Source organism: Symphalangus syndactylus, chromosome 20 (genome assembly GCF_028878055.3).
Source record: "Symphalangus syndactylus isolate Jambi chromosome 20, NHGRI_mSymSyn1-v2.1_pri, whole genome shotgun sequence".
Lineage (NCBI taxonomy): Eukaryota > Metazoa > Chordata > Mammalia > Primates > Hylobatidae > Symphalangus > Symphalangus syndactylus.
The window spans coordinates 50394814-50413588 of record NC_072442.2 but is presented as its reverse complement, the minus strand read 5'-3'; the positions used below and the strand labels follow the sequence as shown (position 1 = coordinate 50413588).

The window sequence follows — 18775 nt, the reverse complement described above, 5'->3', positions numbered from 1 at the left end:
AGGGTGACAGGCCCAGGGCACAGGGGCTCCCAGGGCTTCCACGACTGTGGTCAGAGGACAGATGGCAAAGCTAATTCTCCATCCAGATCAGCCCACCCTCCTGCCAGCTCAGGGCCAACCTGTGTCCCCCCCAGCCCACTGTGTCCCGTGTTTTCTTGGTGACAAATGGCAGCTTCCCTTCCTAGAGTGCAGGAAGTTCACTGGGGACACCAGCATGGTAAACTGAGGGGCCAGTTGGCATCTTGGCCTATATGGCTGCTTGGTGAGACTCACCCTCTCCACCCCGGATTGGGCTCCCCTGGACCACAGCTGAGGCCACTAGCTGGGACAAGGCCAAGTCCCCATTCCAGATGCTCCACAGCTTGCACCCAGGAGGCCCAGACCCAGGGCTGGCACCGTCCTGTCCCCAGATGTCTGGGGCATCCTGGGGCAGGTTCCCAAGCATGCTCTGACTTGGAATAACCTCCCACCATCAGTACCCATGTAAACACACACAGCCAGGCCAGGCAGGTTTTGTACCAGGGGACTTTCTGCAGGTGTTTCCTCTCCATCTCTCAGGATGAGGCCCGCTGGATCCCTCCCGTTGGTGTGGTGGAAACTAGAGCTGCGTTGGTGGCTGGGCCCTTGTCCTCTGCTCCCCCCGCCACCTCTGAAATGGGATCTGCTGTACTTAGGACACGTCTCAGTTGCTCTGATGTAGCACTGAAACCAGACACTTGAATGTCTGTCCCTCGGCCAAAAGAGGGGCCACAGGAGAGCAGAGGCCATATCCTGTGCATTGCTGTCCCCAGCACTGTCCCTGATATGTAATGGTGGCAATAATGACAACAGCCTGCATCTCTAGGCATTCACCAGGTGGACAGGGGTGCAGGCTCTGGAGCCAGGCCCCTGTGTTCAAACTCCAGCTCTCCCACCCACTAGCTGTGTGACCTCAGGCAAGTGATTTAACCTCTCTGTTTCTTCTTCTCAAACTTCGGGTTGTGATAGTACCAGCCTCACAGGATTATTGTGAGGATCAAATGAATGAGTGCGTATGAAGCTCTTAGCCCAGTTCCTGGTCCCAGGTGTCAGCACCCATCCTCCTCCGCATGATTAATTAATTACATGTTTACTGTGAGCTCTGCACCAAGCCAAATGCTTTCAATAAGTTACTCAATCCAGACAACTCCATTTCCCAGAGAGGGGAACCCAAGGCTCAGAGAGGTTAAGTAATGTGCCCAAGGTCCCACCAGCTAGTTAGTTACCTTGAAGACCAGGTCCCAAGCCCAGGCAGGCCCAATTACACTCCTAGCCCCTGCCCCGCCCAGGCGGGAGGTGTCTGCCTGATGAGCAGCGCCAGGGGAGTATAAACAAACACAGGCAGGCCTGGGTCCTGGAAACCTTTCTAAAGAATCGCTTGTGTTTTGTTTGAAGGCTCAACCACAGGAATTATCTCTTGGAGTCTCCGCATAGGTTCAGTGTTGCTGACCTCCAGCAGGTGAGAGTGTCATGCTTCCCCCGCCCAGACCTCTAGAGAGACTTCATCCCCAGAGAAGTCAGCAAGGAAGATGGAAGAGGGGGTGTCTGTAGTTTACTAAAGAAGACAGCAGGCTGTAGCTTTTCTGCAGCTCAGGGTGGGTTGCCCTGCTGCCCCAGCTTCCTGGGCAGGGACGGATACCCCCAGCACCCCTGGAATAAACAAGCACTCCAGCAACCCCAGGATCACAGGGAAGAGAGCTTGGAATACTCCTTTCCCCAAGGGGAGGGTACAGAGGATTTGGATCTCATCTATAAATCCCATTAGCCCCCAGTGACCTCAGTGCCCACGGGCTGGACGCTGGCATTGCTCAGCCTGATTCAGGGCGGTTTTCTTTTCTTGCCCACATGGAAACTGCGGGTAGAAGTTCTCCTGGCAGGGTGCCATGGTGCCTCAGTGCAGCTGCTTGAAAGGCCTGGGGCCTCAGTTTACCAGCCCTCCGCAGATCGCAGACGGGGTGTATGAAGGATTCCTACTTGCCCTCCGCAGATCACAGATGGGGTGTCTGAAGGATTCCTCAAGGCCCTGATCGAATTTGCCTCCCAGCACATCTACCACTGCGACCTGTGCACCCAGCGCAGCTTCATCTGCCAGATCTGCCAGCACCATGACATCATCTTCCCCTTTGAGTTTGACACCACAGTCAGGTATGCGGGACACTCAGCCAGCTGCCTCCCAGCCCCACCCTTCCCCACACCCACAGCCTGGCGCAAGCACGCAGGGCAGCAGGCCTCGCTCTATGGGCGGGAACATATTGAACATCCGCTTTGTGCCGTGCCAAGGGGCGGTGCAGTTGTTGGGGCAGCCCATGCCCTGGGCAGTCATGGCCAGCTCTGGACCAGCTCAGGGGACAAGACAAGTTCTCCCAGGACTCCTCTGCCTCTACGGAACCATCTGTCTTCCTAAAGAAGAGGTGGCTGCCGGCTGTCTGAGTGGAGCCTCCTGGAGCCTCAGTGTATGCATGGGTTGAGGAGGGTTGCATGAGTTACTGCCCTGCACTGTTGGCATGAGACCAGGCACAAAGTGGGCACCTGGTGGGTGGTAGCTGCCACTGCCACTGCTACTGCCTCTGTTGCTGAAATGATCCCTCTTGTTCCCAGTTATTGCTCATTATCAGCAACCTCTCAATGGAAAAATTCATCCAGACCTTCCTGCAACCCATGTGGGCGTGGAAAACTGAACTGGGAACATTAGTTCTTTTTCTGTCAGTGTCCACTGGCCGGGATTCAGCCCTGAATGGGCCTGGGGGTGAGTTTTTAAAATTACACAGTCTTGGCCAGGTGCAGTGGCTCATGCCTATAATCCCAACACTCTGGGAGGCCAAGGCGGGTGGATCACTTGAGGTCAGGAGTTTGAGACCAGCCTGGCCAACATGATGAAACCCCGTCTCCACTAAAAACACAAAAATAAGCCAGGTGTGGTGGTGGGCACCTGTTATCCCAGCTACTTGGGAGGCTGAGGCAGGAGAATCACTTGAATCTGGGAGGCAGAGGTTGCAGTGAGCCTCACACCAGCCTGGGCAACAGAGCAAGGCTCTGTCTCAAAAATAAATAAATAAATAAATAAATAAATAAGTAAATGTTTTTTAAAATATAGGTAAGAAATCTTTAATGAATCTCAAGCAGCATTTATAAAAAATGCAATAGGACAGAGAATATCAGGGTGCATTGTGTGAAGTATGGGTAAGCACTGTTTCAAGAATCTCCTGTTCCGGGATGGAGAGGCACGGCGTGCGTGCGTGGGTTACACAGTATGTCGCAGCCGTATCATGGGTTCTGGTCAAAAGCGCTGGCCAGTGTGGCCACAGGTCGACCTCCAGCCCAGCCGGCACCAGCAGGTGTGCTGCTCTCTCCCCAGGTGTGCCGAGTACAAGGCCGTCTTCCACCAGAGCTGCCAGGCTGTGGTGAAGAAGGGCTGCCCCCACTGTGCTCGCTGACGCAAGTACCAGGAACAGAACGTTTTCGCCTGGTGCCCCTCTGCTGACCCTGCTCTGAAGGCCGGGGGTGAGTGTGGCTCAGCCATCCCAGCTGGGTTTGCTATCAGCCCAGGATACTCACCGTGTCACAGCTGTGTCCCTTTGTCAGGAAGACCCTCAGATGTGACCAGAGCACTGGCCTCCCAGAGAAAGCCCAGGAAGTCCCCGTGATGTCCCCTGGCCCTCCCCCAACCCTCTGCTGCAGGAGGCGTGGCCACCACCAGATGCTCCCTGTCTCGGGGCAGACAGGGCCTTTACTCACCAGGCCCTGGCTCACCAGCGTCCCGGCGCCTCCGTGAGGGCTGCCCAAACACTGTGGAAAGGGGACTTGGGGAGCATTTTCAATTCCACATTCCTGATTAAAAGGTCTAGTTTTTTAAGGTGGGTTTTTCCCATTCATATTTCAACAGAAAGTATTTTTTTATTCTTGACCCTACGTGAGTCACCCATGAAATCCAGACATTCTCACCCCCGGCGGATGCACAGGAGCCACTCAGGCCTGGCCTAGAGGCAGCGGGTGGCTGGCGGGCAGGCCACTGCTGGGACAGGGCCTGTGGGCCCACCCGGTGCCTTTCCTAGCCCTCACTGCCAGTGCCAAACCGCCCCTCGGCCGGGCAGGGCCAGTCCTGGTGACCCCACTTCCTCTCTGTCTCCTCTTTACTCCCCACCCCAGTGCGTCTCACCTGCTGAGCCCACCGCTTTCTCAGCGTCAGAGCCCCTAGCTCTTCTCTAGCCTGGGGCCTCGGCCCCATTAGGAGAAGGAGAAATGACTAGAAACCAGCACTGTCAGCACTTTGAGCCCTGCTCAGTTTAGGGAGGGTCGCCGTCTTGCCCACCCCCGATCCTCGTGCCCTCCTCACCCCTCTACAGACAGGGGCGCTGCTGCAGATGCCCCAGGCCCACCTTGGTGGGTGCCCGGGGTCACACTCTCTGCCTGACTGACCCCTGCCAGGGCACAGATAGGCAGGACCCCAGAGAGGGCAGGCAGCCGCACCCTGCACTGTGGAGAAGTGACCTGGTCCTTCGCCCTACGCTGTGCAGGGCGTGTGGGGGAACTGCCCTGTGGATGCAGCCGCCGCCTCACAAAGCCATTCAGCATCACTGAACTTGCCCAGCCAGGACACTGGAGACTGAAGAACTTCCTCGGAGCAGGACCGCCTTTGAAGGGGCCTTGGGGCTGGGGTAGGAGCCTTTCGAAGTGAAGTTCAGACCCTCCAGGCTTCAGGGAAATGTGGGTTTGCTGGTCTCTCTGTCGCCTTCTCCCACCTCTTCTGGACCCAGCGGGCCCTCAGTCCTAGCTGTCTTACCGGCGCTCAGCTTGGAGTCTGAGGCCTCAGGTGGAGAGCCGCATGTCACTGTCAGAGATGAGCCCACCCCCACCCCTCCCTGGGGGTGATCGGCTGCTGAGTCACCCACCCAGCTTTAGAGCTGGATGCCTGTGCAGCAGAACAGAGGCGACGGTGGCAGGCAGGTGGAGGCTGCGCACAGCTTCTCCCGGTCATGGCGCACACCTGTGCCCAGACGCCAACACCTCCTAAGCCGGGAGCTGGGTTATGCACCCGCCATGGCCCACATTAACACTCCACGACAAGCCTGGCCTGGTCAGAGCCCTCATTGCCCCATCCCTGACTGGGCAGGAGTCTGGCCTGGGGAGGGCTTGGGCCTGTGAGGATTCTTCCTGAAGGCGCCCTTGGAAACAAACTAATTCTCAGGGAAATCAGATTGTGGTAAAATGGGATGGAAACAGACAACATTCAGATCTGCGATTTTCTGTCCTTGAAGGCCCCTTTCAGATGACAAGTTGTCACCCTCTGCCCATCTAGGTGCCGCAGCTTCCCCCAAGGACAGTAGATGGTAGGCCCAGAGAAGAGAAGAGAAACTGGGGGAGGGAGGCCCAGTGGAGGGCCACAGCATGTGACCTGGTTCTGCTCTGCCAGTGGGCTCAGCCCCTCTCCATCCTCAGCAAAGCGCCTCTTAGGGCACTTGTTTCCCCTTCTCCCCCATGTTTTTTTTTTTGTTTGTTTGTTTTTGAGACAGAGTCACTCTGTTGCCCAGTCTGGAGTGCAGTGGCATGATCTCAACTCACTGCAACCTCCGCCTCCCAGGTTCAACCAATTCTCTTGCCTCAGCCTCCCGAGTAGCTGGGACTTCCCCTTCTCTTCTGCCTGAAGGAGGACGGGTGGTTTGGAGATTCCAGTCCAACCCCCAAGAGCTCATCACCTAATAAAAGTGTCATAATAGCTGATATAGGTAGGCACGGTGGCTCACACCTGTAATCCCAGCATTTTGGGAGGCCGAGGCAGTCAGATCATTTGAGGTCAGGAGTTCAAGACCAGCCTGGCCAACATAGAGAAACCCTGTCTCTACAGAAATACAAAAATTAACTGGGCATGATGGTGGGTGCCTGTAATCACAGCTACTCAGGAAGCTGAGGCAGGAGAATCACTTAAACCCAGAGACAGAGGTTGCAGTGAGCCGAGATTGTGCCACTGCACTCCAGCCTGGGCGACAGAGCCAGACTCCATCTCAAAAAAAAAAAAAAAATAGCTGATATATGGTGTGCGCTGGGCATGTGGTAAGCACTGCTTAGTGGACTTCATTTAATCTTCCCAATAATCCAGTGAAGTGGGTGTTACTATTGATAGGAAAGAAATCTGAGCTGCAGAGATAAGGCAGAACTCCCAAGGCCTACCAGCTGCCAAGCAGCAGAGTGGGGCATCATACCTGCCTGACCCCATGCAAAGACCATCACCACTGCCAGCTGCTGCCTGGCTGTGCTGCAGGTGGGGAGAGACCCTACAAGGTAGGGAGGGAGAGAAGATTCCTTCTGTCTCTATTTTCTAAGCATGTTGGGCACCAAAGACCAATGCTGAGTTCTGCTGTGTGCCCACCCTGGAGGGTCCCAAGGTGCCACCAAGCCTCAGACACACTGAGATTCTCAGAGGAAGTGTGGACTCATGGGTGGGCAACGTCTAGCAGGGGCAAAGATACAGAGGTAAGGGAGTTCCAGAACGAGTGTGGCCAGATTCAGCTTCCCACCCAACCCTGGGCCCCCAGGAGGTGGAGTCAAGAGGGGCCATGGCCTGGGGTTCAGGCTTCTCTTCCTCCCAGAACACTGGCCTGAATCAGCCAGCTCTTGGCACACACAGCCAGGTCCACAGGCACAACTGTTCCTTGGGGCCCCTGAGGGCAGGGGGTCTGCTGGGGCTGTGGCTTGTGATGTCTGGAGTGAGTGCAGGGTCAGATCAGGGCAAGGCAGCTTGTCCAGAGAGGCAGCTAATTCCCAAACAGAAGACCCCCAAGGCGGAGGGCCCTGGGGCTGGACTCCTGGCCTCTAGGAGGTTGTTCTGAGCTTACCCTGTGGACGGATTGGAGGGTAGCCCTCTTTCCTCGCAAGGATCAAGTGGGAGTGGGGGATGGTGGGAGGGCAATCTGGCCAGGAGAAGCTTCCGGGGAGGCTCCCGCCATCGCCAGTCCCACCATCTCAGCCCCGCGGCCTCTTCCTCCGTGGAGACAGCCAGGATCCCGGGTGTGGCCCAGGATCCCGGGAAGTGCAGGGGAGGGGGTGGCATCTTCCCGCTTCAGGCGCGGGCCTGGCCCAGAGGCGACAGGAAGCCAGGACGCCAGGGATTGTCTCTCGCAACGGCAGCCCAGCCCCAGTCCGGGAGGAAGTTCTGCGGGGCGCTCTCCGCCGGTGCCTCCCTGGTTATACTGTTATACAGGAAACCTGGCAGCGCCGGAGCCGCGCGGTCGAGGAGAGAGCGCGGGACGCCGATCCCACGCGCGCCTGCCGGGACAAGTGGAGACGAGGTCGGCGAGCGGACGCCCCGAGGTGCCCGGGCAGGCGGTGGGCCGCCGAGCGGGGGTTGAGGTGGGAGGTGGGGTGGGGGTGGGGAAAGGCAGGGTGGGGGAGGGAAGGGTGCGGCAGGTGGCGGGTCCGCACCTGGGAGCTCCGCGCGCCTTCTCCCCTTGTCTCCGTGCTGGGGCGGTTGCTGCGCAGGCCGCATCCCACGGGGAGAAGAAGGTAGGCGAAGGGCTGCCGTTCATCTGGAGGCGGGAGGGGAGCAGGCCCAGGCCCCTAGCGCCGACCCAGGCGTTGACGCCGCTGTAGCTTGCGTCGCCTGGGCGGTGGACGCAGGGGACCTCCTGGCGACGGGTGCGCTTTCGCGCTCCAGGGATCCCCTCGGCCCCCACCAATCCCTCCCCTTCTCTGTGTTCCCACAGGTTGGCGAAGGAGCTGTGGCCGGGTCCCCTCCTTATCCAGCCCGAGACACTGCGCTCCGGTGGGCGTCCCTGCGCTGGGAATCCCGCTCGGAGTTTTTCCAGGCCCGGCCGGGTTGCGCCGGGAAAGGCCCTGGTGGGGGAGGTGGGCCCGGAGCGGGCAGGTCTGCAATCCGTTTGGAAGGGCTCGCAGTGGGTGATTCAGGGTGCAAATGACCTCCCAGCGAACGGGAATGCCCGCACTAAACAACCAGCCCCAGCCCGGCATTCCCAGAGCCACGGGCGGGAGGGACGCAGGGACTCCGGGACAGCAAATCCCCGGGGAAGAAGGGAGGGCGGAAGGCGGGGCAGGGGAGGGCCCACCCTCCTTGGGCTCGGCTAGCGACCAGCCAGCGCCCCTTCAGACGCAGCCTTCCTGGCTCCGGCCCCGGCCTTCTGCTCCGGGCCTCGTCCCAATGCCCCCCAAGGTCCCCAGCAGAGGCATTCAGGCTCCTCCTCGCCCCGCCCAGACACAGCTGCTTTGGGTATGGGTGACGGCACTCCTGAGCGTCCCTGTCCCTGCCGTTGCCAGCTCCGATGCCGCGCAACCTCTCCGGCCCCCCCCGGAAGCCCCGCCCAGGGCGATGGTAGGGGACTAACCTGCCGGCTCCGCCCACCCGGCCCTTGGGCTCCCTGAGGCCCGCCCAGCCGACGTGAGTGCGCTGCGGGGTCCGGGGGAAGGGGCGCCGGGGCAGTGTCCACCTTGGGGTTTGTTGGCTCTGGGCAGCTCGATGACCCCGCCGCCGGGGCCCAGTGTGCTTAGTGACTCAGTGTACACCCTTTCCTTGTCGAGGAACGCTTGACAAAGTGGCGAAGGAGCCCTACGGGAGTCCCGGTTGGACCCTGCTCCTTCGGTCCCTCAGCCTCGGCAAGCGGCGGTCTCCTGGCCCTTGGCCCGGGTCACCTTAGGAGGCAGGAGGAGATGTGATCAGTGTAGGAGCTTGGAGGGGCCATGCACTTCCGGGGAAGACCACCGACTCAGGGCTTTGGTGGAGGGGCGCCGGCAGATTTAGTTAGGCTCTCCCCCATCCCTGACACACCGAGCCGGGGCGGGAGCGGGGCTTGTGACCACTTCGGAGAGCTTTGGGGGCTCCTGCTCTGGGACTCCGCACGGATAGTCACTGGCTCAGAGTGCATTCTCCAGGGGCCACTCTCGTAGGGACACTGTAGGGGTCACAGGGCAGGTGGGCAGCCTTTCTCAGGGGGCGGCGTGAGAGCCGGAGAGCAGGGGGCGGAGGCGGGCCCGGCTCGGGCTCACGTCTGCGTTGAAGCCTCTGGGGAAGGAGAGAGAAACCGAGAGAACCGGTTCCCCCGCCTTGACAGCGGAGGCCCCCACACCAAGGCCCTTGGACTAAGCGGGGCAGGGACAGCCTCCAGGTAGAGCTGTTCGCCGGGGCGTCTGCAGAGCCCGCATCCCAACCCTGACCCCGGGGCCGGGCCGCAGGCTTCTGGAGGGAGGCGGTGCTACGGGACCCTCTGCGGATTCTCTGCGGGCGGGAGGCGTCCAGGCGGGACAGGGCCCGGGGAGCGGCAGGAAATGGGCTGCTCTCCCCACTTGACTGACGGGAAAACTAAGGCTCGGTCAACTATCAAGCAAGCGTGGTGTCGACCTTAGAGCAGGTAATCCCCCCTCGTTTTAAAGCCAAGGTTTCCCTCGCAGTCGATTTGGACCAAGACTACCCACAATCTCCCCACCGCAGGACTGAAGCGAGGCTCAAATCTTATAATCAACCCCACGGAATGAAAGGGTTGTCCTAATTCCAGCACTGAGTGTAAGAATGGAAGCCTTAGATGTGATTTTATGCAAGTCCCCATTTTAGAAATGGGAAAACTGAGGACCGAAGGCGAACGGCAAGTGCAGCATCGGGACTCGAACCCAAGCCTGTCCTCGAATGCGGGGCTATTCCAGGCTCGGTGGTCTTGACTTCCGCGGCCCTACTCCTTGCTGCCTGCAGGAAAACGCTGCGGCTGCGACGGCGGCGGATGTGGAGGAGGACGTGTACGTACTGGCGGAGCACCCCTTCCAGTACACCGGCAAGGACGGGCGCCGCGTGGCCATCCGGCCCAATGAGCGCTACGGGCCGCTGCGACGCAGCACCGAGCACTGAGCACTGGTGACACGTGCGGCGCAAGCCCGGCGGCCGCCCCTTCTACCTGCCCGCGCAGTACGTGCGCGAGCTGCCTGCACTGGGCAACCCTGCCACTGACGCGCCGCCAGGTCCCCCCCCTCGGGACCCGCAGCCCCTGAGCCGCTCGCCTACGACTACCGGTTCGTGAGCGCGGCGGCGGCAGCGGGCCCCAACGGCCCCCCCGCGGAGCCCCGAGGCGCGGCACCGCAAGCCAGCGCGGCAGCCTGGCGCCCGGCCTGCCCGCCTGCCTGTGCCTGCGGCCCACGGCGCGCGTGCGGCCCGCGCGGTCCCTGGACAACCTGACGCGCGCCGCCGTCTCGCCTCCCGCCGGCTACCTCGGAAGCAGCGGCAGCTTCAAGGCCTGCAGCGTAGCGGGCTCCTGGGTGTGCCTGCTGCCCGTGGTGCACAGCGACTCAGAGAACGTCTAAGAGGCCATCCAGTAGGTGCACGGCCCGCCGCGGCAGGAGATCGTGAAGAAGGTACGACCCCGGGCGCGGAGCAAGGGAGGCTCGTTGAGGACCGCGCCCGCGGGGAGCCTGGGCGGAGGAGACCCGCTCGGCTCAGCGTCGGGCACGACGCCCACCTCTGTCGGAAGACTTCGGATGAGCTCCCTCTCCCCAACCGCGAAACAGTGCAGGCCCCCATCCCTCATCTGCAATTCCCAGGCTCCAAAGCTCCCTGGAAGCCCGAAAGGTTTTTCGTAATCAAATTGGTGGCAAAATTGCGCTTGAACTGATGTGAGGTTGTTGATGGTCTTTATTTATCGCACTTGTGTGAATATTCATGTTTTGCTTCAGAAATGCAAATGAGCTTGATGCCCGGCTGCTGCCCCAAGCCCTGCTGGGAGGTTATGTAACCTACAGCAGGTGGGTGCCACATATTATCTTTCCAAGTCCCAGCTGTTCTATATTCCGAAGTGCATCTGGGCACGGAACGGGAGATTGCGGGCCTGCCGCCAGCTCAAGGAGCCTGGGGTCAGATGAGAGGGTGGATGTGAAAGTCAGGCGTCTGCTTCCCTTTGAGGGTGCTTCTAGCATTTCAGTTCCTTTTTTTTTTTTTTTAAAGAACTCCTGATGGGTTTGTTTCGGAAAGACGTGTTAAGTGAGGTTGTTTTTTCCCCTCTTCAGAATCCAGTTGTGTTAATCTGGGAAATCGAAAATAGAGCACGTTTTACAAACACTCTTGCATCCTCAGAACACTCTGGGCGACTCTGACATTTTGAACGTTAGGAACTTTTCAGGGAGGGGCAGCTCGAGGGGGAAAAAAGGATGCTTAGAACCGTTCTGCCATCTGCCACCGGCCGTGTGATGATCTTGAGGCAGTTCTCTTCCTCTCTCAGGGTCTCGGTTTGTTCGTTAGCACAAAGGGAGGGGATGGACAGATGACCTCTGAACCTTGGGAGCCTCTGATTTCTTTCGCTGTGCCTGATGTCATTACCATGAACATTGATGCCCACCATGTGCCAGGACTGAGTCCGGAATGCCCAGACGAAGGAGACACACCTCCGCAGGCCCGCTGCTGGGTGTTCCCTCCGCCCGTCTCGTTACAATGCAGAGCTCAGGTTTTGAGACTAGGGAAAGGGGAACTGGACTTTGCTGGGTCACCTGCCAGCTGCTGACAGCCACTTAACTTACACGCGAGGACGCTCCCCCAGGCCCAGTGTCCTCTGGTGTAAGCACAATACCTAAGGATTAGGGTTGTGAGCCTTAAACGAAGTAAGGCTTCGAAGCGCTTGGCAGCAGCAGGGGGTCCACCCAGACTGGGTCATCCTCGTTTGGCTTCCCTGGGTCTGCGCCACCTTCACTCCTGCTCCTGCAGCGGCAGCCCGCCGCCTTGTGGCCAGGGTGGAAAACGTCACCCGGCGGGCGGGGCTGGAGACCGTGGCTGGTTCCTGTTTCGCACCCCTGCCAGCGGGCCAGACAGCTTCTCTGGGATGGGTGGCTGGATGCCAGCGCTCTTCCCTCCCCCACCCCCCGGCGCCCCTCTGTTTCCTGCGCAGGCTCCCGGTGGCGCACTTCGCGGCCTCTCCACATTCTCTGTCCTGGTGACGGTGGGAGGGTGCCTGCCCGTCTGAGAGGAGCCTCTGGAGGTGGGGGAATGGTCTTGCTCTTTGAACCTCGCATCTGGCCCAGGGTCTGGCTCAGTCAGAGTGCACAGAGAGTGTGTGTTGAAAAGGGCGGAGGTGCGGCAGCCCCTTACCTATGAGCCAGGCCTCTGTAGGTCTGCCCAAGGGCCATCACCCCAGGCCCCAGGACCAAAGAGGAAGGAGACTGCCCAGGTCCTGACATCTCCTGAGAAGACAGATCACCCCGGCTGCCAAGGCGCCTGCCAGGTGGCCCCTCTGCCCATCCTTCCTCCAGCTCCCAGCAGGTTCCCAGTTGCAGTGGCATATGGGGGGAGGAGGACAGGTGATGAGGACAGGGGACTTACCCGGGGGGAACCAGGACATTGGCCAGAGACAGGCTGCTCCTCGGCTCCGCTTGTGGCCCTAGTTCGCTGTGTGGCCTCCACAAGTCACTTTGCATCTCCGGTTCAGTTTCCTCCCCTGTGCAATGAGTGCAATAATGCCACGGAGCTTTATTCAAGAGGCAGCTGTGGGTCTCCCTGGTGCTCCACCCCCAACAAAGTCCAGGGTAGGGAGTTGGTCCTGCCCCACCAAGGGAACCCCACCCCTGCCCTTAGTTGTCCCAGGTGGCATTTCCCCACCATGATCCTCCAGGCCCATTCACTTGTTCATTAGGCATGAACTAGCTGAATACCTGCCAAGCCCTGGTGAGCCTTCGGATCTAGAGAGGACTGAGGCACAGCCACCCACCCTCTTGGATAGGAGGCCAGCAAGAGAAGACATGGGGCTGGGGCTCAGGAGCGGAGCTTAAGATTGGGAGTGGGTGCCCACCCAGGCAAGGCCTCATGGGCCCTTGCCAGGAATGTGCACGTTATCCTGCAGCTGCTGTGAGGCTTTTAGCAGAGACAGGAGTGGGATTGAGAAAAATATCCCTGTGGCCAGGGCTTCAAGAATGGCCGAAGCTCTTGGTGGTCTCGTGGGCACGTGGTGGTAACAGAGGTTTGGGAGGTGGATGGGCAGGGTCTGGGGGCTGAGGGAGGTGGGAGGGAAATCGGGTTGAGTTCTAGATTCCCAGCTGGCACTCGTGGGCAGACAGTGGTGCTGCTTACTGAGTGGGGGTGGGGGGACTTGGAGAGGAGTGGGGTGGAGAAAGGTGGGGCCTGCCTGGATTTAGGTGCCAGACAAAGGGAAGAGAAGCATGAGAGTGCTGGCTCAGAGGACAAGGAATGTCTAGAAGAAGGACGCACAGGAAGGTCGCGTGAGAGAAAGGCCATATAACACTTATCCGAAGTGGTCACTAGAAGCTCAGCTGGTCAGGGGGGTGCTGAAGGCAGAGGGCAGTGGTGGAGTGAAGTGAGGGTGAGAATTGAGCGTGTAAACAACAGGCAGAAGGAGAGAGAGAGAAACAGTGTGGCCAGAGGGGGTGTAGGTCATAGATGGAAACGTCCCCAGGTTCAGGTGGGTGGGCAGGAGATGGGGAGGCTGAAGACGGGGAGGAGGTCGTTGCTGAGAAGGGATCTCGGAAAAAAGTGGGTGCAGAACAGAGGGGGCAGGATGTGGGGATGGCATGGCATGGGGGCACTGGGGATTGTGTAGGGACCCCCGTCTGTCAGGCGGCAGCTCAGGGCTTAGGGCAGGCTACCCGGCAGGGCCAGGGACCCCCAGAACAGAGGAGCTCCTGCTATGGATGGTGTTTTACAGCCTTGTCACTCCCCGTGCACTCTAATCGCACATGTTGAGCACTTTTGTGGGCTGGTCAATGTGCTGGACACTGGGGACAACGTGTGGTAAGATGCAGTCCCAAAGGGGCTAAGAATTCTGTGGGTTCTTGCTCAAAGGCTTATACCCAGGGTTAAGCTCCCAGCAGCTTGGAAGGCAGGCATAGGCACCTCCATTTGCCCTGAGTACAAACAGAGGTTCAGAGAGGTTTAGTGACAGGACAAAGGTCACACAGCCAGGAAGTGGCTGTGTCCAGGACAGTTCCAGGCCCCCTGACTCCAAGCCCCATCCTGGCCAGCAGGTTCAGTTTCAGCCAGGTGGCCTTTAGGGTTGGCCACCCTGTTCCCCTCGGCAAGAACAGTACAAGCCAAAGGCAAGCAAGCGCTCCTTCTTCTGAGCATCCTGTATGTCCAGCCCTGTGGTGGGAGAGCTGATGATGTCCCAGGAGAGGGACATCTCCTGTTCTCTTGCTGCCCAGGAGAGGGCAGAAGCAAACCCTTCTGAGAGGGGAGAGAGGGAGACAGGGAGAGCTAAGCAGGAATGACTCCTCCCCTCCCCCAAAGAGGCCACTCAGGGAGCCCTGGGAAGCCAGGCCAAAGGCGATGCAATAAAGGGGCCTCTGAGACTCTTCCCGTGGCTGTGGTCTTGGCTCTGGGATCTCAGGGTGCAGTCACCATCCCCACCCAGAGGTGGGAAGGCCCAGGCGGGTGGAGCTGGCCTGGAGCCCGCCCCTGCTGCTGGGGCATTGGCCGCTGGGAGGGAAGTTCCAGCCGGGCCGCTGCACCTTCTTATTCAAGCAGCCCTGGAGGCGCCGCACCTGAGCAGGCAGCCCCGACTGGAAGGAGCCCTGGGCCCTCATTCCTCCTCCTCCGCTGGGAACTGAGTGAGTCCTCGCCCCTGAGGGACTAGGGGGCGGCCACAGCAGTTTCTCCACTCTCTCCCCTCCCTTTCCCGAATCCTCAAACCCACCTGGGGGCCCCTCCTCTCTGGATCCAGGCCCAGCACCCACTTCCTAGGACAAACTCCGAGGGCAGCCCGAGGCTGCTGTGATTGAAAGAAAGAAACTGGCCTTGAGACAGACCCTCCTGCCCCCCTCGGGGCCAGCCAGGGGGCCTTTGGCAAGGGGCGTCGGTAACAGCAGGAAGCTGAGGCCAAATTGAGGGGACTCCAGCTAGCCCCTTGCCTGTAACTCCCTCCTCCAACAACCCTCACCCCCACCCCCCAGCTGGGGCAGCCGCCTCAGCTGTCTCCCTCCCAGGGACTCACCTGCAGCCCCAGGCTGTCCCAGGAGCCCCTCTGCCTGCCTAGGACCTGACTTAGGAGAGAGCAGCTTCTTGGGTCCCCCTCCCACCCTCACCCCACATTGCTGTGCCCCCCAGGGACCTCCCTGCACCACCCCCCCCCCACTCCCCTGCAGGCCACATGGTCTCTGGGGGCCTCCCTGGAGCCTGCGCCTGGTTCTCACCTCCTTAGTCCCTTGGCTCCCTTCAGCCCCAGGGGCCTGAGATGGGCCCCACCTGCCCCCTGCCTTCCTTCCCAGGCCTCAGTAGTTGACCTCACTCTAGACCTATTTTTTTATGTTTATTTTATTTTAATAGTTGTGGGGAGCAGGCGGTGTTTGTTCTTTAGTGGCGATTTCTGAGATTTTGGTGCAGCCATCACCCGAGTGGTGTGCACTGTACCCAATGTGTAGTCTTTTGTCCCTCACCCCCCTCTCACACTTCCCCCACTCCCAAGTCCCCAAAGTCCATTATCTCATTCTTAGGCGTTTGTGTCCTCATAGCTTAGCTCCCACAGACCTGTTTTCTCTGCCCTTCTTAGAGCTGACTGTGTCCATTACAGGGAAGGGTGGGCATCAGTACTTCTGAATGCCAGCCTGGATGGGTGGTCGGTGCCAGGCCCTGGGGAATGGGAAAGTCCATGATCATGACCAGGGGGTAGCTGCTGACCAGGAATGTGGTCGGGGCTCCATGCCTGAATGTGAGGGAGATTCGGAGCTGGATCTGTGCCGGGGAGTGAGAGGTCAGCGGCTGTTGGTTCATATTGAGGGGGAAATAGGGCTGCCAGGACTAGGGCTCTGGGGCACAGGGGCATAGGGGCACAGGTGCTCTTGCTAAAATTTGGGAAGCTCTGTTTCCAGATTGCAGAAGGATTCTGGTGTTGAGGGAACTTCCAGAGCTGTTGCCAGGTGAGCCCCGCAGGACCCTTCTGTCCAGCTGAGGCCCCTGTGGACGCCCACCCTGCCTCTTTGCCTTCTCCTGGCTGGGGGTCCCCTGTGAGGCATGAAGGGAGTGGGGCAGGGGCCCCTGTCCAGGCCTCCGTGTCTGTCTAGGGGCTGGGCCAGAGAGAGGAAGCAGAGGTAGCAGAAGGGCCTGCCTGCAGAATCCTCCCAACCTCCCCCTTCCTTTCTCCTCGTTGGCCCAGTTAAATGTGTAAATTACTATTCCCTCCCTATAAAAATAGATTAACTCCATTACAAGTATTTGAATAATAGGAGGAAATCTCAGTCAAATGACTGTTAGCATGTTGGTTTCTTCCCATTTATTCTGCCTTCTTATGTGTATGTCTTGGGCAGTTCCCATCGAGCTATCACAGCGTAATGACGATTGTGCCTTCTGCTTTTTCACTTACTATATTTACCTAGTCAGTGAATGTCAGCTGCTGTACTGGGCACTAGGGAGCAATGAAAAATAAAGGATGGTTCCTGCCCTCAGGTAGCTTACTGTCCAGGAGAAATTGAACAGCAGATCCAATTATGATATGGTATGGCATGGCAGTTATGGTATGGCAGATATGATATGATATGACATGATGCATCTGTAAAGAGCTGTGGGGGGCATGTTGGAGGAGCCATCCTCCCAGAATCTTGTTGGCAAGAGGGAAATCCAGGAGTGCTTCCTGGAAGAGGAAGGTGTTGGCAAAGATGAATTCAAAAGGTTTCTACAGTTCCCTCTCGTGAAACCCTCTGGACCTGGTGCCTTTTTCAGTGGCAGATTTTTTTTCTCATCAGTGGTAATTAGTTTATTTAAGTTTCTACTCACCTTCTAGTTAATTTTGGCCATTTTATACTTTACTAGGAAAGCATTCATTTTCTCCAGATGTGTAAAATCTCCACTTTTAAAATTTATTATGAATTTCTTTGTGACCAAGTAAATGATTTTTCTGTTTTTCATAGACGTATAAGAAAAATGCATATTTTCTTTTTTTTTTTTTTTTTGAGACGGAGTCTCGCTCTTTCACCCAGGCTGGAGTACAGTGGTGCGATCTCCGCTCACTGCAAGCTCCGCCTCCCGGGTTCACGCCATTCTCCTGCCTCAGCCTCTCCGAGTAGCTGGGACTACAGGCGCCCGCCACCACGCCCGGCTAATTTTTTCTATTTTTAGTAGAGACGGGGTTTCACCTTGGTCTCGATCTCCTGACCTCGTGATCCGCCCGCCTCGGCCTCCCAAAGTGCTGGGATTACAAGCGTGAGCCACCACGCCCGGCGAAAAATGCATATTTTCTTATTTTTATTTTTATTTTTATTTTTTTTGAGATGGAGTCTTACTCTGTCACCCAGGCTGGAGTGCAGTGGCGCAGTCTTGGCTCACTGAAACCTCCACCTCCCAGGTTCAAGCGATTCTCCTGCCTCAGCCTCCCGAGTAGCTGGGATTACAGGTGTGCGTCACCATGCCCAGCTAATTTTTATATTTTTAGTAGAGAGGGGATTTTGCCATGTTGGCCAGGCTGGTCTGGAACTCCTGACCTCAAGTGATCCACCTGCCTCAGCCTTCCAAAGTACTGGGATTACAGGTGTGAGCCACCACGCCTGGCCGGAAAAATGCATATTTTCTATTTAAGGGATATAAGGTCCTATCTGCGTCAAATCAAGTTTGTTGATTATATTATTCAAACTTTCATTCCCTTTGTATCCTTTGCTTGGGGGCAGGGGTCTTTTGCTCTAATTCTGATAGAGATGTGTTATGTTAAACCTTCCACTCAAATTTTCTCTATGAAGCTCTTCTGGTGCTTTTCCTAGTTTTTGCTTTTTGTATTTAACTACGATGCTGTCGGGAGCATGCAGATTTCAAGTGTTCTGTTGTGTCGTTACAAATTGTGCTTTTCTATTATTACGTGGTGTCCTTCTTTATCCTATTATAGTGCTTAACCTTAAATTTCGCCCTTCTATTGTTCATATGACCACTCCTTATTTTACTTTATTTTTTTTTACACTTGCTTGGCATTCTTTTATTTTCTACTATTACCATTTTTTGAAACTACTAATTTCTTGTATCTGTCAAATCACTGTTTTGTTTTGTTTGAGACAGGGTCTCCCTCTTTTGCCCAGGCTGGAGTGCAGTGGTGTGATCATGGCTCCCTGCAGCTTCAGCCTCCCTGGCTGAGGCCCCTGCCTCAGCACCCTGAGAACCTGGGACCACAGGCCTATGTGCCACCATGCCCAGCTAATTTTTTTTTTTTGGTATTTTTTGTAGAGATGGGGTTTCTTCATGTTGCCTGTCACCATGGTATTTTTGTTGTCTTCATTTTTTGTTTGTTTGTTTTTTGAGATGGAGTCTTGCTCTGTCATCCAGGCTGGTGTGCAGTGGTGCGATCTCGGCTCACTGCAACCTCCGCCTCCCAGGTTCAAGTGATTCTCCTGCCTCAACCTCCTGATTAACTGGAGTTACAGGCACACGCCACCACACACAACTAATTTTTGTATTTTTAGTAGAGACAGGGTTTTACCACATTGGTCAGGCTGGTCTCAAACTCCTGACCTCAAGTGATCCACCTGCCTCACCCTCCCAAAGTACTGGGATTACAGGTGTGAGCCAATGCGCCCAGCCTATCACTGTATTTTTAAACCCAAGCTAACTCTTTGTCTTTTAGTGGGAGAATTCAGTCTGTTCACGTTTCATTTAACAATTGATCTACTGTACTTAATTACCTTTGGCTTATTTTACATTTATTGGTTTATCTTGTGTTTTTCTTCCCTCTGATCTGGTTATCAATTTCCTTTTTCTTCCCCTGTTACACTTTCCATTTCATTATTGGCAGCTGTCTCTTCTCTGGGGTTCCTAATCAAACACATATTCTTTAGCACATGCCTCGATGGGGATTCTTTTCTCAGC

The 18775-nt window shown here is 57.3% G+C and overlaps 1 protein-coding gene and 2 pseudogenes across 2 annotated transcripts in view; all 3 read left to right on the top strand.

Moving 5' to 3' along the window:
* LOC129469831 (putative pleckstrin homology domain-containing family M member 1P) overlaps positions 1-3871 on the top strand; it is a 38533-nt gene extending 34662 nt beyond the window's left edge. Inside the window, exons 4-7 of one of the 2 annotated variants that reach the window (XR_010117954.1) lie at positions 1414-1477; positions 2006-2163; positions 2617-2764; positions 3374-3871. Coding sequence is in view for 1 of the 2 variants with exons in the window: in XM_055256962.2 (XP_055112937.1) it covers positions 1414-1477; positions 2006-2163; positions 3374-3452 (301 nt within the window). In the remaining variant the exon portion in view is untranslated. The remainder of the gene's footprint in view (positions 1-1413; positions 1478-2005; positions 2164-2616; positions 2765-3373) is intronic. The other variant, XM_055256962.2, reaches the window with a different exon arrangement.
* Positions 3872-9643: 5772 nt separating this feature from the next.
* Positions 9644-10616, top strand: LOC129469830 (rho GTPase-activating protein 27-like; annotated as a pseudogene).
* Positions 10233-18775, top strand: part of LOC129469822 (importin subunit alpha-1-like) — a 31264-nt pseudogene continuing 22721 nt past the window's right edge.